The following is a 22,295-nucleotide window of genomic DNA, read 5'->3' on the forward strand; positions in this document are numbered from 1 at the left end:
GCCCGGTCCGGTACCACCCTAACCCTCCTCCATCCCTCCTGAGCACCGGTGCGTGTTTATTTGTTCACCGTGAAAGGGAAACCGAGAGAGGGCCGAGCTGGGATTAGAGCCAGGAGGCTGTAATCCAATTAGCTCGTTTACCGGGTTTACCGGGGCCTGTTACTGGGGCCTGTTACTCGTTCCTCGTCCGGTCCCGGTCCTGCAAGATTTACGGGTTTACCGGGGTCTGTTACCGGTAGATAACCGGTGCTCTGTGATCTGATTAGTGATAACCGGGCCTGAGTCCGATCTGAGACCTGTTACAGGTCTCAGATCGGAGACCACAGATCTGAGACCTCAGATCGGAGACCACAGGTTGGACCCTGTCCCGGTCCTGCAGACCCGGTCCCGGTGTGACCGTGTGTTGGTGTGTGTTTCAGAGGACAAAGAGAGAATGGAGACCACTGGAGGACCGGAGCTGCACCGACCTGCCCTGGTTCCTGCTCTTCACCGTCTTCTGCTTTGGCATGGTAACCACCTCGAGCCTCACTCTGATGCCATGTTTACATGAGACGTTCATATTTATATTTATTTATACATGATTATTATATATGTTTAACATATAATAATAATTATTATATATATTATATTATATTTATATATTTAATGTCTTTGTCACTTAAATATGAAATGATGAATCAATAATAATCAGTTGATCAATTTTAACAACAGACATTTATGACGTTGATGGATCAACAAATCAATCAATAATTAAGTATTACTATTATTATTGTAATGTTTTAATGTGCTGTGAACATTGATGTTTTCATCTTCATAATCATCTGATTGATCTTCATGTATTCATTGATTTAAAGCTTTAACATATGGTGTGTTCAGGTGAACTGGATAGTTTACTGTTCGTGTGTTGACAATCAATGTCACTACTGATTATCTATTGGTCAATAACCAGAGGTCAAGTCCAGGTGTTACACTGGTCCAGCTGTTACAGTGATCCAGCTGTTACACTGCTCCAGGTGTTACAGTGGTCCAGGTGTTACAGTGGTCCAGGTTTGACAGTGGTCCAGGTGTTACACTGGTCCAGGTGTTACAGTGGTCCAGGTGTTACAGTGGTCCAGGTGTGAAAGTGGTCCTGGTGTTACACTGGTCCAGGTGTTACAGTGGTCCAGGTGTTACAGTGGTCCAGGTGTTACACTGGTCCAAGTGTTACACTGGTCCAGGTGTTACAGTGCCCCAGGTGTTACACTGGTCCAAGTGTTACACTGGTCCAGGTGTTACAGTGGTCCAAGTGTTACAGTGGTCCAAGTCTTACACTGGTCCAGGTGTTACAGTGGTCCAGGTGTTACACTGGTTCAGGTGTTACACTGCTCCAGGTGTTACAGTGATCCAGGTTTGACAGTGGTCCAGGTGTTACACTGGTTCAGGTGTTACACTGGTCCAGGTGTTACAGTGGTCCAGGTTTGACAGTGGTTCAGGTGTGACACTGGTCCAGGTGTTACAGTGGTCCAAGTCTTACACTGGTCCAGGTGTTACAGTGGTCCAGGTGTTACAGTGGTCCAGGTGTTACACTGGTTCAGGTGTTACACTGCTCCAGGTGTTACAGTGATCCAGGTTTGACAGTGGTCCAGGTGTTACAGTGGTCCAGGTGTTACAGTGGTCCAGGTTTGACAGTGGTTCAGGTGTGACACTGGTCCAGGTGTGACACTGGTCCAGGTGTTACAGTGCCCCAGGTGTTACAGTGGTCCAGGTGTGACAGTGGTCCTGGTGTTACACTGGTCCAGGTGTTACAGTGGTCCAGGTGTTACACTGGTCCAGGTGTTACAGTGCCCCAGGTGTGACAGTGGTCCTGGTGTTACAGTGCCCCAGGTGTTACAGTGGTCCAGGTGTTACACTGGTCCAGGTGTTACAGTGGTCCAGGTGTTACAGTGCCCCAGGTGTTACAGTGGTCCAGGTGTTACAGTGGTCCAAGTGTTACACTGGTCCAGTTGTGACACTGGTCCAAGTGTTACAGTGGTCCAAGTCTTACAGTGGCCCAGGTGTTACACTGGTGTTACAGTGCCCCAGGTGTGACAGTGGTCCTGGTGTTACAGGACCACTGGACCTGGTGTCCAGGTGTTACAGTGGTCCAGGTGTTACAGTGGCCCAGGTGTTACACTGCTCCAGGTGTTACACTGGTCCAGGTGTTACGGTTTGTAAAACAGTTCAACCACTGACGGTCTCTTGTCCTGCAGGGCAGCATCTGCAGCTTCACCATCGTCACCGGCGGTGCCGCTCGCCTCGTCTTCGGGTACGACAGCTACGGCAACACGTGTGGACAACGCAACGAGCTGATCGAGGGCGTCCGGCTGAGCGGCCTCGATCACACCGACAGGAAGTAGGTTCTTTACGTTCACTGTGTACTTCTGCTGTACTTTAAGTATACTACTGTGGTACAGACTCTGTCTGTCTGTTTGTTGTTTGTTACGTCCGCGACTACTATCGATACATTAAAACAAAACAATCCTGTTTTCAACGGATTTAAAATGTTATTTAAATTGAATCCTGTGTGTCAAACAAGCTCCTCCTCCTCCTGTAATGATAGATGTCGTTGTCTATTTCCTTCTAAACTAAGACCAGTGACTTCCTATCACATGATGCATTCAACATCACAACATGGCGTCTCACAAGCAAGCGGCCCTTTACTGTAGAGCATCGCCATGTGATCCTGACTGATGATGGATGTATCAGTGTAGACCAGTGGCGGGCTGTGCATTTTATACCTGGGCCTTCTGTGCTGTCCTACTGAGCTACGGTTATTTGTTTCTAGGGGTGTAACATCACGCATTCATATTAAACTGTTCGGTACGAGGCTTACGAACCGAACAATACGTTTGAATAATACTAGTGCATTTGGAAAATACAGAAGCTTAAATTGTGGGAAATATAATGTTTTCGGTGGACTGCGCTCACGTAACAGACAACGGGCTGTGACCTTTGAACCTGGAACAATAACAAAAAACAGCTGAGGCCCCGCGTGTGTTCAGGGAGGCTAAGCTAACTAGCTTAGCGGGGAAACAACAGCAGTTAGCTGTTCCCTAGTGATTCAAACAGAGAATCAAATGTCCGAAATAACCCCACGATGACGGGATGGTTCGTCAATAACGGACAAGTCAGAATCAATGTAATTAACACAATGACGAGAACCAGTCACATATATTTATGACAACATAAAATGTCAAGCATGACAAATCAATCCAGCAACACTGCAGCGCTAGAGCACGAGCCATTCATATTATTCATAAAAACGACACGATAGACAAATGAACACAGTAGTAACGTTACTGCAGATGTAAAAACAAAAGCAGTTGACTTACCAAAGCTGCTGTTCACTTAAAGACACAAAGTCCATCCTCCTTTCTTTGTTAACAAAAATCCGTAACTCCCAAATCCGTTTCTCCTCCTCCTTCAGTCATTGAGTGTTAAAAAAACACAGCTAGGTAAAACAAAAAAAGAATCTACAGCAAGCAAAACGCTAAAAATGTCATAACTTCTCTTACATATGTTTCAACCTGAACTCTTACTAAACACTAAGATCTGCTAGCTAGCTTTCTGTTTGACAAAAGTCACGCTGGCCCACTGACCAATCACTGCGCAGTTAATGCAGACGTACTTAGAAGGCTACCTGGGTAGCAGTGGCACGTCAAAGAATACGCCCAACATGTCAAACTAAAGATCTGATTGGTTGAAGACTATGACAATCAACAATATCGTCCCCATTCACTTAACCTGCAAAGGCTCTCTAGCGGGCATCGGGCCTTACATAGAGACATAGGGGCTGAATCTGATTGGATAAAAGCTATCCTTAAAACAAGCTGTGCTGGAAGCAGAGCAACAGAGGAAGACAGGAGCTGTGCAATGAGAAAATAAGCTAATGGGAAAAAAAGTTATAATACATGTAGTGTATTTGTGAAAAATTATTAAATTATAAAATAGCTATAACTTTGTGATTCTGTTTAGGTCAGCAGAGAAGGCTTAGCTGGCCCTGACCGCCCACCACTGGTATAAACTGATGATGGGTGTATCAGTGTAGACTTATGATGGATGTATCGGTGTAGACTCATGATGGATGTATCGGTGTAGACTCATGATGGATGTATCGGTGTAGACTCATGATGGATGTATCGGTGTAGACTCATGATGGATGTATCGGTGTAGACTCATGATGGATGTATCGGTGTAGACTCATGATGGATGTATCGGTGTAGACTCATGATGGATGTATCGGTGTAGACTCATGATGGATGTATCGGTGTAGACTCATGATGGATGTATCGGTGTAGACTCGTGATGGATGTATCGGTGTAGTGTCCAGGATTTAGGAAGAGGTGAAGAAACAAGTCTAAACATGCCCCCCCCCCCCCTGCAGACAGCCCTATGTTTTACTGTGGTATTTCACAGGGTATTACTGTGGTATTTCAGTGTTTTACTGTGGTATTTCAGTGTTTTACTGTGGTACCTTTGGTTTATCACTGTGGTATGGTTATGATGGTATTTATTTGTGTACAACACTGATATTTCTTGTCAATGGTGTGTGTTTAGTGTAGTGTGGTACTTTTTAGTGCGTAACGGTTGTAGTTTTCAGGTATAAAATGTGTGTATAACAGTGATATTCCTTTAGCTTATATAGGTGGTATGCTGTATTACTGGGGTACTTTTAGTGTATTACCGTGTTTTTTATTGCATTAGTGTGGTACTATTTTGGAGTTGTTCAGGGTACAACCTCTTACATACAGCCATGGCCGGTGGTCTATTGTACGTACATATATATATATATATAGGTGTTATATATATATACACAGTATATACATGTGTGTTTTTATACAGCAGGGTTCTAGTCACGACTATCTAATCCATTTCCGTCAGAGACGATTTAAAACAGGTGAGGGAACTCTATTAGATTCTGAAAGAGGAGAAAAGAGTCCATACAGGTGACCTCAGGTGACCTCATTAGCAAACTGCCTGTGTGTGTTTAATAACAGGAAGTGTGTATCAGCTGATCACAGTTCTTGTTCTGGAGGTTTTTCACTGGAAACTCTGTTTAGTTTTTCTCCCACGTTCACATTCTGACATTCTGCTCGTTCTCCAGACATGAAGCCTGGCTCACCAACCCCAGGGGCCTTAAATGTCCTGAGGCTCCAGACCATCTGGGGCCATTTGTGCACGACGCCCCCAAATTTGGGGGCTCTGGGGCTCAGAGGGGGTAGCATATCCCGTCGAAAAAAATGCACTTATCGAGAGCGAATAAAATGCATGTATACATGTTATATACCAGATTAAAAAACACAGTCTGGGCAAAAATATCCTGCAAGCCATTTTTACAAAACTCCAAACACAATTCTACACAACTAATATAATCAACTAGAAGATTTACCACAATATCACGTATTTTACGCAATGACTCGGCGAGCTACGCACTCCGGACAAAGCTACGAACACAAAGCTAAAAGCTAACACGGACAACCAATACATCACAGAGCAAGAGAATTCGACACAGATTTCAGAGATATCTTCAGAATTTCTCTCCGTGAAACCATTACAGAGATACAGCCAACAAGCACCAGAAGAACACACCGCTCCGCAATAAATCATAAATGCTTCATACTTTGAGCTGATTTTCTTGAAGAGAACGGAGAAGGGATTTCACTTTTGGCGTATCGGTTTTTACGCTCGGCGAGGCACGTCGCAGTTTGGAGTTTTACTAGCTAACGATTCTGTCAATCAAGCCCACGTTACCCCCACTCATTTCTATGGACTATGACGCGTCGAAGGAGGGCTCATTCACTCAAATCGACCAATCATAGCCCCACATACACACAGGAAAACTGCAGTCAGACGAGGATGGATCCATGGTTCACAGGCTCAGAGAGGATTCAGGCTCTCAAAATGATGCCAAACTACTGTATTTGGATAGATTGAACACTATTAGTGATAAAACAAGTGAAATATGTAGTTATATAGTATATAAAATTACAATGGAACAGCTGGAACAGCTGGTTCCAAAATGACAATTTTGCTTGACCTCGCCTGACCTCTCTGTACTAAAACCTCTCTAACTTGCTGCTGCATTATTTCAAAGAAATAATAACAATAAAAGTGCTTTTTTTTCAGGTGAACCTGAAACTTTTCAATTTGAGCTGTGTGCCATCGTCATTTACTCTTAACCAGTAACATATACACTGATATTTACACATCTGAACAAATCTCACAAGTGTTACCTTTATTACAACATCAACATTATTAAAATAGTCCTTTTAGTTACAGAAATACACTCTTTTTAGTATGGGTATGCAATTTGGGGCCTTAAATGTCCCTAAACTCCAGACCCTCTGGGGCCTTAAATGTCCCTAAGGTCCAGACCCTCCGGGGCCTTAAATGTCCCTAAGCTCCAGACCCTCTGGGGCCTTAAATGTCCCTAAGCTCCAGACCCTCTGGGGCCTTAAATGTCCCTAAACTCCAGACACTCCGGGGCCTTAAATGTCCCTAAGCTCCAGACACTCTGGGGCCTTAAATGTCCGTAAACTCCAGACCCTCTGGGGCCTTAAATGTTCCTAAGCTCCAGACCCTCTCCAGACCTTCTCCTAAATGTCAAACACTCTTTGTGCCGTTAACTGCTACATGTCGCCATGTTGAGGGCTGTATGGAGGCAACAGAGTTGCTCTGGACTTTCTAAAGATTGACTGCACGCTCTTACTTTGAAGGACTGACCTGCTCTGACCTTCAGTGACTTCCTGTCCTCTCCCTCAGGTTTGTGTTCTTCCTGGACCCTTGTAACGTGGACATCGTCCAGAGGAAGATTAGGTCCATGGCTCTGTGTGTGTCTCTGTGTCCCACCGAGGAGCTGAAGACCTACCAGGACCTAAAGAGGTTCGCCATGCTCAACGGTGAGGTCATCACTTGTTTCATTAGACAGGGGCGGGACAGCAAAGGGCCAATCAGGTGACCAAGACCCCGGATCAGGTGACCAGGACCCCGGATCCGTTCTGGACCTGTGAACAGATCAGTTGAGGTCCGGGTTCTGTTCCCTGTGGTTCATCAGGGCAGAACTGACAAAGAGGAGGACAATGGTGATGTCATCATGATGATGTCATGATGATGATTTAATGTCTCACCACCCGAGTACAGTACACACACACACTCACACACAAAGGCAGCATTAAGACGTCTGTGTTGTTGGTGACTCGTCTCCGTTTGTCCATCATGTAGTTCATGAATAGAGTCTCTGTCCCAGAACCACACAGGAACCAGGTCTCTCTGTCCCCTGTGCTCTCTTACCTCCTCTCTGTCTGTGTTCTTGTGTTTCAGGTTCAGAGTTGTGTTCCTACGAGTTAGCGGGTCATAAATACCCCGGTCTACCTGAGAGGGTCTCTAAATGTCCCAAACTTCCTGTTCCCCCCAGGTACGTCCAACCGATCCTGTAGGTCCTCAGTTCTACATGACCGGGCCTCCAAATGGTCTCAGGGTTAGTTTAGGGACCAGAACCTTTAGGCACAAAAAACACTGTGGTTTGGGGCAAAAAAGTAACTTCAGGAGACTGAAGACTTCCACCACTTCCTGTTCTTTTGTCTTTCTGTCTGACCTCTCTAACCTGTCTAACCTCTGTGTCTCCTCAGTAAGCCGTTGCCGGTGTTTAATCGCTGCACTCCGGTGGATATTTCCTGCTATGCTAAGTTTGCGGAGGCCGTGGTGACATTTGTGGGCGATAACAGTGTTCTGCACCGACTGATCGCCGGCATCGCCGCCAGTAAAGAGATCATCATCGGCCTGTGTGTCCTCGCTCTGGGTGAGAACCTTATTGATCCATAATGATCCCTCACTATATTCTGTCTCTGTGACCTCTGACCTCTGTCTCTCTGTCAGGCCTCTCTATGATCCTCATGGTGATCATTCGTTACATCTCAGCCGTCCTCGTCTGGATCCTCACCTCACTGGTGGTCCTCGGATCCCTCGGTGAGGTCACTTCCTGTTTCCCGTTCTGTCTCTCTCTGTGTAAAACAAGCTGATGTGTGTTTTTCTTCTTGTCTCAGCGGGGACCAGCGTCCTCTGGTGGCTCTACATCGACCACCGGCTGTACGGGAACCACACCACCAATAAAGAGAAGGAGGACGTGGAGGTCAGCAGAGACAGTGGACAGGCTCTGCTGGTCTACGCCGGGGCCTCCACCGTCTTCACCGTACGGATCCATTATTTATTCTGTCTCTATGAACCCTCGTAGTCCAGCAGAGGGGGCTCTGAACCCTTGTAGTCCAGCAGAGGGGGCTCTGAACCCTCGTGTTCCAGCAGACGGGGCTCTGAACCCTCGTGGTCCAGCAGACGGGGCTCTGAACCCTTGTAGTTCAGCAGAGGGGGCTCCTCTCCTCCTCTCTCAGGCCTATTGATGGATCAGGGACCTGATGGAACTATTGATTACTTCTGTTCCAGATCATTCTACTGCTGCTGATGCTGTTCATGAGGAAGCGAGTGGCTCTGACCATCGCTCTGTTCCACGTGGCGGGTAAAGTCTTCATCCACCTTCCCCTCCTCACCCTGCAGCCCTTCGTCACCTTCCTCGCCCTCCTGCTCTTCTGGATTTACTGGATCCTGGTCCTGCTCTTCCTGGGAACCAGCGGTCAGTTTAAACCTTTACATTCAGTTTTTCTTTGATTCACTGATCGGAAGATGAAAAGCTTCCCCCCAAAAAAACCTTTAACAGAGAAAAGGAAGAAACCTCAGAGATCAACAGATGAGGATCCCTCACAACATCACAGAGCTACAAGGCATTCAATGATTCATATAATGAGAGTAGTAGTAGCGCTAATTATTATTACTAATCATGACTGCAGCAGTGGATTTAACAGAATCATAATCATAATAAAAGCAGTAATGGTTTCAGTAATAGTAATGTGTCTAATAATAATAATGATAGTAGTCAGCCCTAACTATAAACCTGAGCCAGTCCTAACTATAAACCTGAGCCAGTCCTAACTATAAACCTGAACCAGCCCTAACTATAAACCTGAGTCAGCCCTAACTATAAACCTGAGCCAGTCCTAACTATAAACCTGAGCCAGTCCTAACTATAAACCTGAGCCAGTCCTAACTATAAACCTGAGCCAGTCCTAACTATAAACCTGAGCCAGTCCTAACTATAAACCTGAACCAGCCCTAACTATAAACCTGAGTCAGCCCTAACTATAAACCTGAGCCAGCCCTAACTATAAACCTGAGCCAGCCCTAACTATAAACCTGAACCAGCCCTAACTATAAACCTGAGCCAGTCCTAACTATAAACCTGAGTCAGCCCTAACTATAAACCTGAGCCAGCCCTAACTATAAACCTGAGCCAGTCCTAACTATAAACCTGAGCCAGTCCTAACTATAAACCTGAACCAGCCCTAACTATAAACCTGAGTCAGCCCTAACTATAAACCTGAGCCAGCCCTAACTATAAACCTGAGCCAGCCCTAACTATAAACCTGAACCAGCCCTAACTATAAACCTGAGCCAGTCCTAACTATAAACCTGAGCCAGCCCTAACTATAAACCTGAGTCAGCCCTAACTATAAACCTGAGCCAGCCCTAACTATAAACCTGAGTCAGCCCTAACTATAAACCTGAGCCAGCCCTAACTATAAACCTGAACCAGCCCTAACTATAAACCTGAGCCAGCCCTAACTATAAACCTGAGCCAGTCCTAACTATAAACCTGAACCAGCCCTAACTATAAACCTGAGTCAGCCCTAACTATAAACCTGAGCCAGCCCTAACTATAAACCTGAACCAGCCCTAACTATAAACCTGAACCAGCCCTAACTATAAACCTGAACCAGCTCTAACTATGAACCTGAACCAGCCCTAACTATAAACCTGAGCCAGTCCTAACTATAAACCTGAACCAGCCCTAACTATAAACCTGAACCAGCCCTAACTATAAACCTGAACCAGCCCTAACTATAAACCTGAACCAGCCCTAACTATAAACCTGAACCAGCTCTAACTATGAACCTGAACCAGCCCTAACTATAAACCTGACCCAGCTCTAACTATAAACCTGAACCAGCTCTAACTATAAACTTGAACCAGCCCTAACTATAAACCTGAGTCAGCCCTAACTATAAACCTGAGTCAGCCCTACCTATAAACCTGAGTCAGCCCTAACTATAAACCTGACCCAGCTCTAACTATAAACCTGAACCAGCTCTAACTATAAACCTAAACCAGCCCTAACTATAAACCTGAACCAGCTCTAACTATAAACCTGAACCAGCTCTAACTATAAACCTGAGCCAGCCCTAACTATAAACCTGAACCAGCTCTAACTATAAACCTGAACCAGCCCTAACTATAAACCTGAACCAGCCCTAACTATAAACCTGAACCAGCCCTAACTATAATCCTGAGTCAGCCCTAACTATAAACCTGAACCAGCCCTAACTATAAACCTGAACCAGCCCTAACTATAAACCTGAACCAGCCCTAACTACAAAAAAAGAAATGTGTTTATTTATATGTATTTATTATTTATATTATATGTCTGCCAACTGCTGGTGATCGAACTGAGCTGCAGCGTCTCAACAATCAGGTCATTCAGGACGTACAACTTTCTCTCTTGAATCAATAATCAGTGTTTGTGGTTCTGCAGGGAACTCCGTCCAGAACGAGGAGACGGGTCTGACAGAGTTCAGACTCACGGGTCCTCTGCAGTACCTGACCTGGTACCATGCAGTGGGTCTGGTCTGGATCACCGAGTTCATCCTGGCCTGCCAGCAGATGACTGTGGCCGGAGCCGTGGTCACCTACTACTTCACCAGGTGAGTCCACTTCAGCAGGTGAGTCCACTTCATGAGGTGAGTCCACTTCACTAGGTGAATCCAGTTCAGCAGGTGAGTCCACTTCATTAGGTGAGTCCACTTCATTAGGTGAGTCCAGTTCAGCAGGTGAGTCCAGTTCAGCAGGTGAGTCCACACCTGCTGGAGTTTGTTTGCTTTGGACTGCGGCACATCAGGATCTCTGAGCTGGGAACCAGATTAATGTGGACTTAATGTTTCAGGGACAAGAACCGGCTCCCGGTGACCCCGATCCTGTCGTCTATCCTGAGGCTGGTGAGGTATCACCTGGGAACGGTCGCAAAGGGAGCCTTCATCATTACCCTGGTGAAGATCCCCCGACTCTTCCTCATGTACATCCACAACCAGCTCAAAGGAAAGGTACAAAACGTTATTAACAGCTCAAAGGAAGGGTACAAAACTTTATTAACAGCTCAAAGGAAAGGTACAAAACGTTATTAACAGCTCAAAGGAAAGGTACAAAACTTTATTAACAGCTCAAAGGAAAGGAACAAAACTTTATTAACAGCTCAAAGGAAAGGTACAAAACGTTATTAACAGCTCAAAGGAAAGGTACAAAACTTTATTAACAGCTCAAAGGAAAGGTACAAAACTTCATTAACAGCTCAAAGGAAAGGAACAAAACTTTATTAACAGCTCAAAGGAAAGGAACAAAACTTCATTAACAGCTCAAAGGAAAGGAACAAAACGTTATTAACAGCTCAAAGGAAAGGTACAAAACTTTATTAACAGCTCAAAGGAAAGGTACAAAACTTCATTAACAGCTCAAAGGAAAGGAACAAAACTTTATTAACAGCTCAAAGGAAAGGAACAAAACTTTATTAACAGCTCAAAGGAAAGGTACAAAACTTCACCTCTTAAGCACGACGCCCCCAAATTTGGGGGCTCTCGGGCTCAGAACCCCTCAAACTCACATGCAGCAAATAGCCTGATTATTAGCCAGTAGTGTGGACACGGCCACTTTTTATTTTCGATGAACCAGCAACGTGTGGACAACAACATCATATAAGTCACTTATTATAAACTCCAAAGACAACTATAGGCTACTCATATAAGCACAAAAATATCGTGGCATAAAAGCACCAAATCCTGGCCCGAAATCGGCGCTATGAGTACAGTAAATCAATGTTTGTACCCTCATGCTAACGGCTACCCAGTCATACAATGCATTTATTAGCATTAGCACACGTGGCGGAACACGTAACTAACTTCTGTTTTACGATCCGTAGAAGCACTAACCCGTTGTGGATGATCAAACGTACCTTCATGCTGAACTTCGCCGACAAAAATCGTGGTTATGCGCCCAAGTTTTCTCAAAATATGGATAATAACGTCGCGGAATTTCCGTTCCAAAGCTGTAGTCATTGCTGCCAACTGCATACTGTTGACTTCCGACTTGTTTCCAGAATAAGAGCGGTCAAGGGGGCTTGGGCGAGTGGTCAGACTGCCTGCGACCGGAAATTTCCGCCGGGGTACACGCCTCACTTCTGGCAACTTTATTGTACGAAATCTTTTGTCGATCACCACCAAATTTGGCATGAGTCTTCCTAAGCCTGTGACGCGTCTAAGGAGGGGTTGTTTTTGGAAATCGACCGAGGATAGGCTGAGATCCAGCCACACACACACACATGAACTGAGAAAATCCTACAGATGACAGCCAAAACTGGCTCTGATGATGTTATGAATATGAATATGATTCCTATTATCTGTATTTGGATGTATTGAATCATATGAGTGATAAAGAAAGTGAAATATATAGTTATATAGTGTATAAAAGTACAATGTAAGAGCTGCAACAGCTGGTTCGAAAATGATGCCTCGCCTGACTAAAACCTCTTATTCTTAACTTTATTCCACTTTATTCCACTTTAACCTTTTTTTAATAACTACTGATCAGTTATGCTATGACTTGGGAAAGAATCAGGGAGCTAGCTGCATTATTTCAATAACCTTTTATCACTGAAAGTGCATTTTTCCCAGGCGAGGCTGAATATTTTCACTTTCAGCTGTGTTATGTCTTATTCTCTATATTAACCAGCAACATATTCACAATATGACCAATGTAAACTATGTCACAGGTGTTGTGATCTGATTATATCAACAAAAATTATTAAAATCGACCTTGTAGTTACAGAGCTATGGTCAGTTTTGTAGGGCTATGCTTTTTCGCTCAGAGACCTCAAAGGAAAGGAACAAAACTTTATTAACAGCTCAAAGGAAAGGAACAAAACTTTATTAACAGCTCAAAGGAAAGGTACAAAACGTTATTAACAGCTCAAAGGAAAGGTACAAAACTTTATTAACAGCTCAAAGGAAAGGAACAAAACTTTATTAACAGCTCAAAGGAAAGGTACAACACTTTATTAACAGCTCAAAGGAAAGGAACAAAACTTTATTAACAGCTCAAAGGAAAGGAACAAAACTTTATTAACAGCTCAAAGGAAAGGTACAACACTTTATTAACAGCTCAAAGGAAAGGAACAAAACTTTATTAACAGCTCAAAGGAAAGGAACAAAACTTTATTAACAGCTCAAAGGAAAGGTACAAAACTTCATTAACAGCTCAAAGGAAAGGAACAAAACTTTATTAACAGCTCAAAGGAAAGGTACAAAACGTTATTAACAGCTCAAAGGAAAGGAACAAAACTTTATTAACAGCTCAAAGGAAAGGAACAAAACTTCATTAACAGCTCAAAGGAAAGGAACAAAACTTTATTAACAGCTCAAAGGAAAGGTACAAAACTTCATTAACAGCTCAAAGGAAAGGAACAAAACGTTATTAACAGCTCAAAGGAAAGGTACAAAACTTCATTAACAGCTCAAAGGAAAGGAACAAAACGTTATTAACAGCTCAAAGGAAAGGAACAAAACTTTATTAACAGCTCAAAGGAAAGGTACAAAACTTCATTAACAGCTCAAAGGAAAGGAACAAAACTTCATTAACAGCTCAAAGGAAAGGAACAAAACGTTATTAACAGCTCAAAGGAAAGGTACAAAACTATATTAACAGCTCAAAGGAAAGGTACAAAACTTTATTAACAGCTCAAAGGAAAGGAACAAAACTTTATTAACAGCTCAAAGGAAAGGTACAAAACTTTATTAACAGCTCAAAGGAAAGGAACAAAACGTTATTAACACCTCAAAGGAAAGGAACAAAACTTTATATATGTATTAGTGCTGGGCAACGATTACAATTTTTAATCGCGATTAATCTCATTGTTATGTACAAAGTTCAATAATGAATTCAAAAGTAGTGTATTGCGCACTTTTATTTTAAAGTACTGCTATATGAACAAAAGGTCAATAACATTTGGTTTAAACACTTTAAACACATCAGGTTCTTGTTAACAGCAGTATTCCCTTTACACAGTAGCAGTTATAACACAGTTATAATGATTCTGATCATAGATATTCAGCCAGTGTTCACAACTTTATCTTCATGTGTGTAAGAAATGATATTTAAATATACTTCTTGAAAACTGCAAACCTATCTACGTCATGTTTTTATGTTTGTTAAATTCTCAGTAGTGATACTAAATGATGCTTATTATACATATTACAAACAAAACACTTTAAAAACTCTAAAACAATAATTTAAATGAATCATTTATTTTTTTGGTATTCTGGTCAGGCACATATGCAACGCTGATTACCGTAATATGTGTGGTATTCGTTATAAATGTACGTTGGTACATAGAGGGTGATAAGAAGCTGTACATGGAGGGACTTAGGACCCAGGGGAATGTAGGTGAAGGAAACAGGAAGAGACGGAAGAGACACTACACAAACAGCTGTTCGCTGCCGACCTGTTGGCCGGTTCTTGTGTTAAAAATGTCCGCTTAATAATTTTTTTAAAACTGCGTTAACGCACGATAAAATAATTGTCGGCGTTAATTAATGAATGCATTAACGAGATAATAACGCGTTAACTTGCCCAGCACTAATATATATATATATATATAAATATTTATATATCTACACACAGTATATGTATGCATATATTGATATTGATCATGTGATGATGTATTTTTATCTCTCAGGAGAATGCGTGTGCTCGCTGTCTGCTGAAAACTTGTATCTGCTGTCTGTGGTGTTTGGAGACGTGCCTCAACTATCTCAATCAGGTAACAAACAAACCTTATTTTCTCTGACTCTTATTCTTGTTTTTATTGTGACCGTCTCACCTGTGGTTTCATTTCCCAGAATGCATATGCAGCCACAGCCATCAACAGCACCAGTTTCTGCACGTCTGCACGCGACGCCTTCGTGATCCTGGTGGAAAACGCTCTGCGCGTCGCCACAATCAACGCCGTCGGAGACTTTGTGCTTTTCCTGGGGAAGGTGAGCTGAATCTGGATCTGACTGGTCCCAAGTGGTTCTGGCCCCATGACCACCTAAAGAACCAGACTGACAAGTAACATCCTGTTAGTGCCCCCTACAGGCTGCATAATGTGAAGAAATCACCAGCTCAGTGATCAGCTGCAGTCGATTATGAAGCGTTTCAGTTGAAAGTGTACCACAAAAGATCATTGATTTTTTTGCCAACCACAAGGCTCTCAATGGTAGATAATTCACAACTTCCTGCTGCTCTTGTTTCACAATAAAAGCTTTCAAAAGGTAAATCAGCTGAAGGTTTTTATTGTGAAAGGTTTCTCATGCTGGTTGTGGATGCATAGTTTACTCTGAAGATAAAAGTCAAAACATTTGATGTATTTATCTTTAGCTTAGAGGTTTCTCTTGATAGTGTCACAGCCCGGCTCAGAGACTGCAACAAAAACAGGGAGACAACGATCTGGCGGCCAAAAGAAGCAATTTATTTATCTCGCCAAAAACAAGTAACCCAAGGTTAACAGCACTTTACACAAAGACAGCAACAACTGTGGTGAGCCAGTCAACAAAGATCTTCCTTTCCGAGGTGCCGGCTGCCAACTGGAGAGGGTATTTTAAGGCAGAGCTACACCGGCACAGGTGAGGCTCATCCTGCTGACGGGCCTCCAATCAGCACCTGTAACAAAGGAAACACAAACGGGCACCTAGTGTATGATAGGAGGAGGGTCGTCACAATAGACAGATGACCGATTGGCATCTTTAGACTGTTGTTGTTGTTTTTCCTGTTTCTTTGACGTACGTATATAACTGAATGTTTCCTCAGATCCTGATCGTGACGTCCACGGCGTTCGCCGGCGTCCTCCTCCTGAACTACCAGCGGGATTACGCCGAGTGGCTGCTGCCTCTGATCATCGTGTGTCTCTTCTCCTTCCTGGTGGCTCACTGCTTCCTGTCCATCTTTGAGATCGTGGTCGACGTCCTCTTCCTCTGCTTCGCCATCGACACCAAGTACAACGACGGCACTCCGGGGAAAGAGTTCTTCATGGACAAAGCTCTGATGGTGAGAACGTGTTTATATTTATATTAATATTAACAAATCTCTGATGGTGAGAACGTGTTTAATGATATTAGGTGATGATGCCAAGGACAGGACGTAGGTGAGAAAGACTACCTTCAGCGTCAGAGCCTTGTTGCAGAGAATTGTGGGAGTTTGTTTGTCTTTCTGACATTTGGACCCTTCCCTTCTTTGGCCCCCCCCCCCCCCCTTCTTGTGGCCCCGCCCCCGCAGGAGTTCGTGGAGAGCAGCCGGCGGTTGGGACGGGCGGTGGAGCGTGGACGGAGCCGGGTGAAGGAGGCGGTGTCAGAGGGGGCGGAGATGAAGCCCATGGTGAGTGACAGCGGAGGGGGCATGGCCAAGGAGAAGAGCTCGTTGTCAGAGGAAGTGGGGGTGGAGCTGGAGGAGGACGGGGGGGAGTGGGAGGAGCTTCAGGAGTTCCAGGTGTACTACTTGCTGGTGGGGGTGCTGGTGGACTGGGTGCTGACGGAGCAGAGCGGCTTTGTCCTCTGTCTCAGCGAAGACGTCGTCCTCTTCCTCTGCGTCTACCTGCCCACCTCCACCCTCTTCCTGTTTGTCAGCCTGCTGCAAGCGCCAAGCCCCGCCCCCTCCACCCCCAGCAGCAAATCTGCCACCGTCACCGCTGCAAGCTAACACATGTGTGCTAACGGGACACGTGCTAACTGACACATGCTAACACACATGTGCTAACAGATGCATGCTAACACACGTGTGCTAACGGACACATGCTAACTGACGTATGCCAACACACATGTGCTAACAGATGCATGCTAACGGATGCATGCTAACACACGTGTGCTAACAGACACATGCTAACTGACGCATGCCAATGCACATGTGCTAACAGATGCATGCTAACGGACGCATGCTAACACATGTGTGCTAACTGATGCACACATTCCTGAGCATGCTGATTGGATGAGAACTGACGCATGCTAATCTGACTCATCATCATCATCACAGCTGCTTCTTCAACATCTGGGACAAACTCTTCATTGACTTTGTTTATTTGTAATTTATTTTTTATACTTTTGTATCTTTATATTTTAAAAGGTTTTTAATGTTTGAAGTTATTTTGCTGCTGTTTTTTCTATTCGGCCTTATTTACTCACCGCGGTGCCTTTAAGGACTCAGCAGATAATCCGATGACTTGGTTCCTCTGTGATTCAATGAAATATGACATAAATCACCACTAGAAACCTGCAGACTTTCATGTCTGGTGGTTCCTGATCCTTTTCGCTTTAAGGTCCACCTGAGAGTTTTTCATTGGCTGCTAAAGAAAAAACATTTTTTTCTTGTCTAAAGCAAACATATTAATCTGAATAAAGTCCAATATTCGAGCAACATTTGAATGTAATGTTTGTTTCTGCTTCGTTTTTAACTTTGATGTAAGGAAATAAAAAAAGAGAGAAAACAAAAGCAGTATAATAATAATAAAAAACATCTGTCAGTTAAATAAAGCAAAGACATCCCAAATTATATGATGTAATATAATAACATTTTCAATATTATATTATGATTTATACAATTTAACTAAATACATTTGAGAGAAAAGGAGGAAAACTGATCTGAGATCTGAATCTGTTAAACTGTATTTTCTTTGGACGGAACAAAGGATGATTGAAATAAATGTATTTCACGGAGGACATTTACTTTGCTGCAGCCTGTTAATCTCATATTATTCAGGTCAGACTATCGTGTTGAAAGTGACTTCAATACTAAAAGTACAACCACAAAGAGACTCAAAACTACAGCAAAGACACAAACACCACAAAGATACAAAAACCTACCACTAAGACTCTAAACATATTAGGAGACTCAAAACGACCACAAAGACACTTTTGTGCTGTGTAGCCGTTTTGTGTCTCTTTAGGAGGACTGGGGGCTTTCATATATATACATATATATACATATTATATAATATATATAATATATATATATATATATATATATATATATTATATATATATATAAATATATATAATATATATATATAAATATATATATATATATATATATATAATATATATATATAATATATATATATAAATATATATATATATATATATATATATATATATATATATATATATATTATATATATTATATATATATATTATATATATATATATATATTATATAGATTATATATATATATATATATATTATATATATTATATATTATATATATATATTATATATATTATATATATATATATATATATTATATATATATATATATATATATTATATATATATATTATATATATACATATATGTAATATATATACATATATTATATACACATATGTATATATATATTACATATATATATATAATATATATATATATATAATATATATATTATATATATATATATACACATATATATTATATATATACATATATGTATATATACTGTTTGGTTGTGAGGTGGACTCATGACCTAAGTGTTTCTAACATCCTGGTTTCACCACCTAACTACCCATGATGCTTCACTCTCTCGCCTCCATCCTGTCCGTTTGATGTTCATGAAGAACCGGGTCCGTTTTAACCATGTGGCCTCATTTCCTGTTTCAGGCTCCGGGGACGAGTTCAGCTTGACCAAAATCAGCCAATGGGACTTCTTAAAAAGAACAGAGACATTCCAAATGTTTATTTTTACCAACGTGTAACATGTTTACTATGGTTTCACTCCAGGGAAAAAATATTTTAATATAAACTGTAAAAACGTAACAATGTAACGAAGCACTTTATATTGAAGCGCTGCAGATCTGAAACCGGCTGATGCATTTTTTCGTAGTGATGTCCTTTTTTATAAAACGTTACCTGAAGTCATCACGTTATAACGTTTTTTATAAGACTCCACCTGGACGCCATGTTGGATCAGGAGTGCTGTGATGTCATCAGAGGGGCGGAGGCTGTGGTGGTCCTGGTCTTGTTCGGAGTGTTGATGGCTGTCGTCATAGAAACAGAACCTGGTTGTAACCCGAACAGGATTCTGATTCTGTTAAGTTTCAGACGCCACGTCACAACAAACTGCTACGACCAACGTGGGGAGCCCAGCTAGCACCATTGCTAACAAGCTAATGAAGCTAATACAGCTAGCCTGTTGGAACACGAGATGTTTAATAGTTATCATGTTTTAGTTTCTTTATCTCATATTCCTGCACACTTTGTGAACACTCGATATAAAGTCAGAATTTTTTACTTTTCAAATGTTAACGGTGGTGATGACGTAAAATCATTCTGGTATAAATATGAATGATCATGTGAAGTTGATTTAATGGTGTGAATCTAAAGTCGAACTTCTTACCTTTCTAAACAAATATGGTTTGAATCCTCACCTGAAGCCGACAGTGGAACGCTAAAGCTAACGCTAGTGAATGAGCCCTTTCCTCCTGGTTTTAAGGCCCAGACCAGTTGAGGAAGAAGATCTCACAACTTTTAAAGTCACTACGAGGATCTTTTCTTTGAGATGACTTTGTCATTCCTGTGGATGAAAGTAGAAAACCTCTCAGGGTCCGATGGTCAACAGGTTTTTTGGTAACGTGGAGTCTGTGACGGCCGTCAGACTGTCGTCCTCAGCCGTCTCCTGGATCCCACTTCCTGTCACCATCAAGTGTTGTCCCCATTAACACCAGAGAAGAAGAAGCGTATGGGCGGAGCTTCCTGAGGAGTTCAGACAGTCAGCAATAAAACAAACTGCATCATGTGACCAACAACAACTTCAACAACAACTTCAACAAGTCTTCCTGCTCATGTCCAACACGTCGTTCAGACTTCAGACAGGAAATTTAATGTTTGACATCACTTCCTGTCCAACACGTCAGACAGGAAATTTAATGTTTGACATCACTTATTGTCCAGCACGTCGGACAGGAAGTTTAATGTTTGACATCACTTATTGTCCAGCACGTCGGACAGGAAGTTTAATGTTTGACATCACTTATTGTCCAGCACGTCGGACAGGAAGTTTAATGTTTGACATCACTTATTGTCCAGCACGTCGGACAGGAAGTTTAATGTTTGACATCACTTATTGTCCAGCACGTCGGACAGGAAGTTTAATGTTTGACATCACTTATTGTCCAACACGTCGGACAGGAAGTTTAATGTTTGACATCACTTATTGTCCAACACGTCGGACAGGAAGTTTAATGTTTGACATCACTTATTGTCCAACACGTCGGACAGGAAGTTTAATGTTTGACATCACTTATTGTCCAACACGTCGGACAGGAAGTTTAATGTTTGACATCACTTATTGTCCAACACGTCGGACAGGAAGTTTAATGTTTGACATCACTTATTGTCCAGCACGTCGGACAGGAAGTTTAATGTTTGACATCATTTATTGTCCAGCACGTCGGACAGGAAGTTTAATGTTTGACATCACTTATTGTCCAACACGTCGGACAGGAAGTTTAATGTTTGACATCACTTATTGTCCAACACGTCAGACAGGAAGTTTAATGTTTGACATCACTTCCTCTCCAACACGAGACAACTGATTGAGCAACCGAGTCAATGTCTCAGTCTGTGAGATGCAGCTGAAAGCTCAAAGAAAAGACAGAAAAACAGTTCATATTTCACTTCCTGTGTGAATCAAGACAAGCTCAAACCTGCGATTAATGATTATTAATTATTATGACCGTTTCAGCTCCTCGTCTCCTAATCTGCTTCACTCGCCAATCAACCGATTATTGATCATTGATCCAATATCATAGTAATCACATGATCCGATCAATTATTCTCACTCTCCTGATTAAAGGTGTGTAAATGACATCACAGCTGATGTCATCAGCACATCTCTCTGTGGTTGGTTGTTTCTGTTGACAGTAAAGCTAACTGATAGCTTAGCATTTTTTATTTAATTACATTTTTTTATTTATTATACTATATTGATCCCTTTAAGGGGGAAATTTGTCTCTGCATTTGACCCATCCCTGTATATAGGGAGCAGTGGGCTGCCAATAACAGGCGCCCGGGGAGCCTGGGGTTCAGTGTATTGCTCAGGGACACTTCGACACGTGACACGTCCCAGTCGAGGATCGAACCGTTGGCCTTCCGGTTCCCAGACAACACCCAGTGTGCCACGGTCGGATGAGCTCAGCAGTAGTTTAGTTTATCATTCGCTTTCTGTTAGCTTACTGTTAGCTTACCGTTAGGTTACAGTCACTTTACCATTAGTTTATCATTAGCTTTCTGTTAAAACGTGTAGCCTGTTAGCTTTGTTAGCATCTAGCATACTATCACAGGCCCTAAATTCACTGAGTCTGAGTCCCAATAACTTCAAGAATGTTCCCGTCGTCATAGCAGACTAAAGGTCATTTACACATCTTTACAAAATACTACAATTAAATACTCAAGTATTCAGTAGATCATTTCTCAGATGAAATGAATATTACTCTTTTAAAGACATTAGTAAATGTACATTAGTAACTATAAGGGTTTTAAATCGGCTCCAGTTTGTCTTCATTCTTCACAGTAAAGTTTGTTTTAAAGCTCCGTCCCTGAGAGATGAACCACTGTTACTACCACTACTCCATTAACACATCGATCACTTTAACTCTTGTTTATTGAAGTGTTGGAATAACGTCATGTCATTATAATTACTGTGTTTAAATGAAGCATGTCCATGTTTCTCATCTCAGTTTCCTGTTTGTAACATTTAAGAACTTATTCTTTGGTTCTGGGTTTACTTTTTTATATTTATCATTTGTTTTGTAAGAAAAATAATAAAATTGAAAATTGAATCTGTGTTTGATGGTCGTCTGATTTCAGTTAAATTTTATTATATATATTTATATTTTATTCTATAAGATATTCTTCACATCACAATACATAATCAATGTATTATATTATAAGATATTTTCTCACAATGATCTAGAAGAGGACCTTCACACTTTCACACAATTCATAGCGTTGTGACACACGTTGTGTTTTAATTAATATATCCTATTTCCTCATAATAACACCAGTGACGTCACTTTACCGGATATCACATGAATAAATCACATCTGTCATCT

The 22,295-nt window shown here is 42.0% G+C and overlaps 1 protein-coding gene and 2 long non-coding RNA genes across 4 annotated transcripts in view; 1 reads left to right on the top strand and 2 right to left on the bottom strand.

The window, feature by feature from the left end:
* Positions 1 to 22,028, top strand: part of slc44a1b (solute carrier family 44 member 1b) — a 22,378-nt gene extending 350 nt beyond the window's left edge. The window contains exons 2-16 of one of the 2 annotated variants that reach the window (XM_076105268.1): positions 420 to 509; positions 2,229 to 2,371; positions 6,781 to 6,917; positions 7,339 to 7,432; positions 7,647 to 7,816; positions 7,894 to 7,983; positions 8,061 to 8,206; positions 8,455 to 8,641; positions 10,655 to 10,823; positions 11,063 to 11,219; positions 14,900 to 14,983; positions 15,063 to 15,200; positions 16,012 to 16,248; positions 16,477 to 16,575; positions 18,844 to 22,028. In XM_076105268.1, the coding sequence (XP_075961383.1) occupies positions 420 to 509; positions 2,229 to 2,371; positions 6,781 to 6,917; positions 7,339 to 7,432; positions 7,647 to 7,816; positions 7,894 to 7,983; positions 8,061 to 8,206; positions 8,455 to 8,641; positions 10,655 to 10,823; positions 11,063 to 11,219; positions 14,900 to 14,983; positions 15,063 to 15,200; positions 16,012 to 16,248; positions 16,477 to 16,575; positions 18,844 to 18,867 (1,965 nt within the window). In that variant the 3' untranslated portion in view covers positions 18,868 to 22,028. Of the gene's footprint in view, positions 1 to 419; positions 510 to 2,228; positions 2,372 to 6,780; positions 6,918 to 7,338; positions 7,433 to 7,646; positions 7,817 to 7,893; positions 7,984 to 8,060; positions 8,207 to 8,454; positions 8,642 to 10,654; positions 10,824 to 11,062; positions 11,220 to 14,899; positions 14,984 to 15,062; positions 15,201 to 16,011; positions 16,249 to 16,476; positions 17,610 to 18,843 lie in introns of those variants that run through there. The other variant, XM_076105267.1, reaches the window with a different exon arrangement.
* LOC142964766 (uncharacterized) lies at positions 15,657 to 16,421 on the bottom strand. Its single transcript, XR_012957561.1, has 2 exons — positions 16,360 to 16,421; positions 15,657 to 16,242 (listed from the first exon to the last, which is right to left on the bottom strand). It is a non-coding gene; the product is annotated as an uncharacterized LOC142964766 (long non-coding RNA).
* Positions 18,702 to 19,987, bottom strand: LOC142964765 (uncharacterized). Its single transcript, XR_012957560.1, has 3 exons — positions 19,611 to 19,987; positions 19,093 to 19,220; positions 18,702 to 18,889 (listed from the first exon to the last, which is right to left on the bottom strand). It is a non-coding gene; the product is annotated as an uncharacterized LOC142964765 (long non-coding RNA).
* Positions 22,029 to 22,295: the final 267 nt, after the last annotated feature.

The sequence above is a fragment of the Anarhichas minor genome, unplaced genomic scaffold, assembly GCF_050575085.1.
Source record: "Anarhichas minor isolate MPS153535 unplaced genomic scaffold, ASM5057508v1 ptg000031l, whole genome shotgun sequence".
NCBI lineage: Eukaryota > Metazoa > Chordata > Actinopteri > Perciformes > Anarhichadidae > Anarhichas > Anarhichas minor.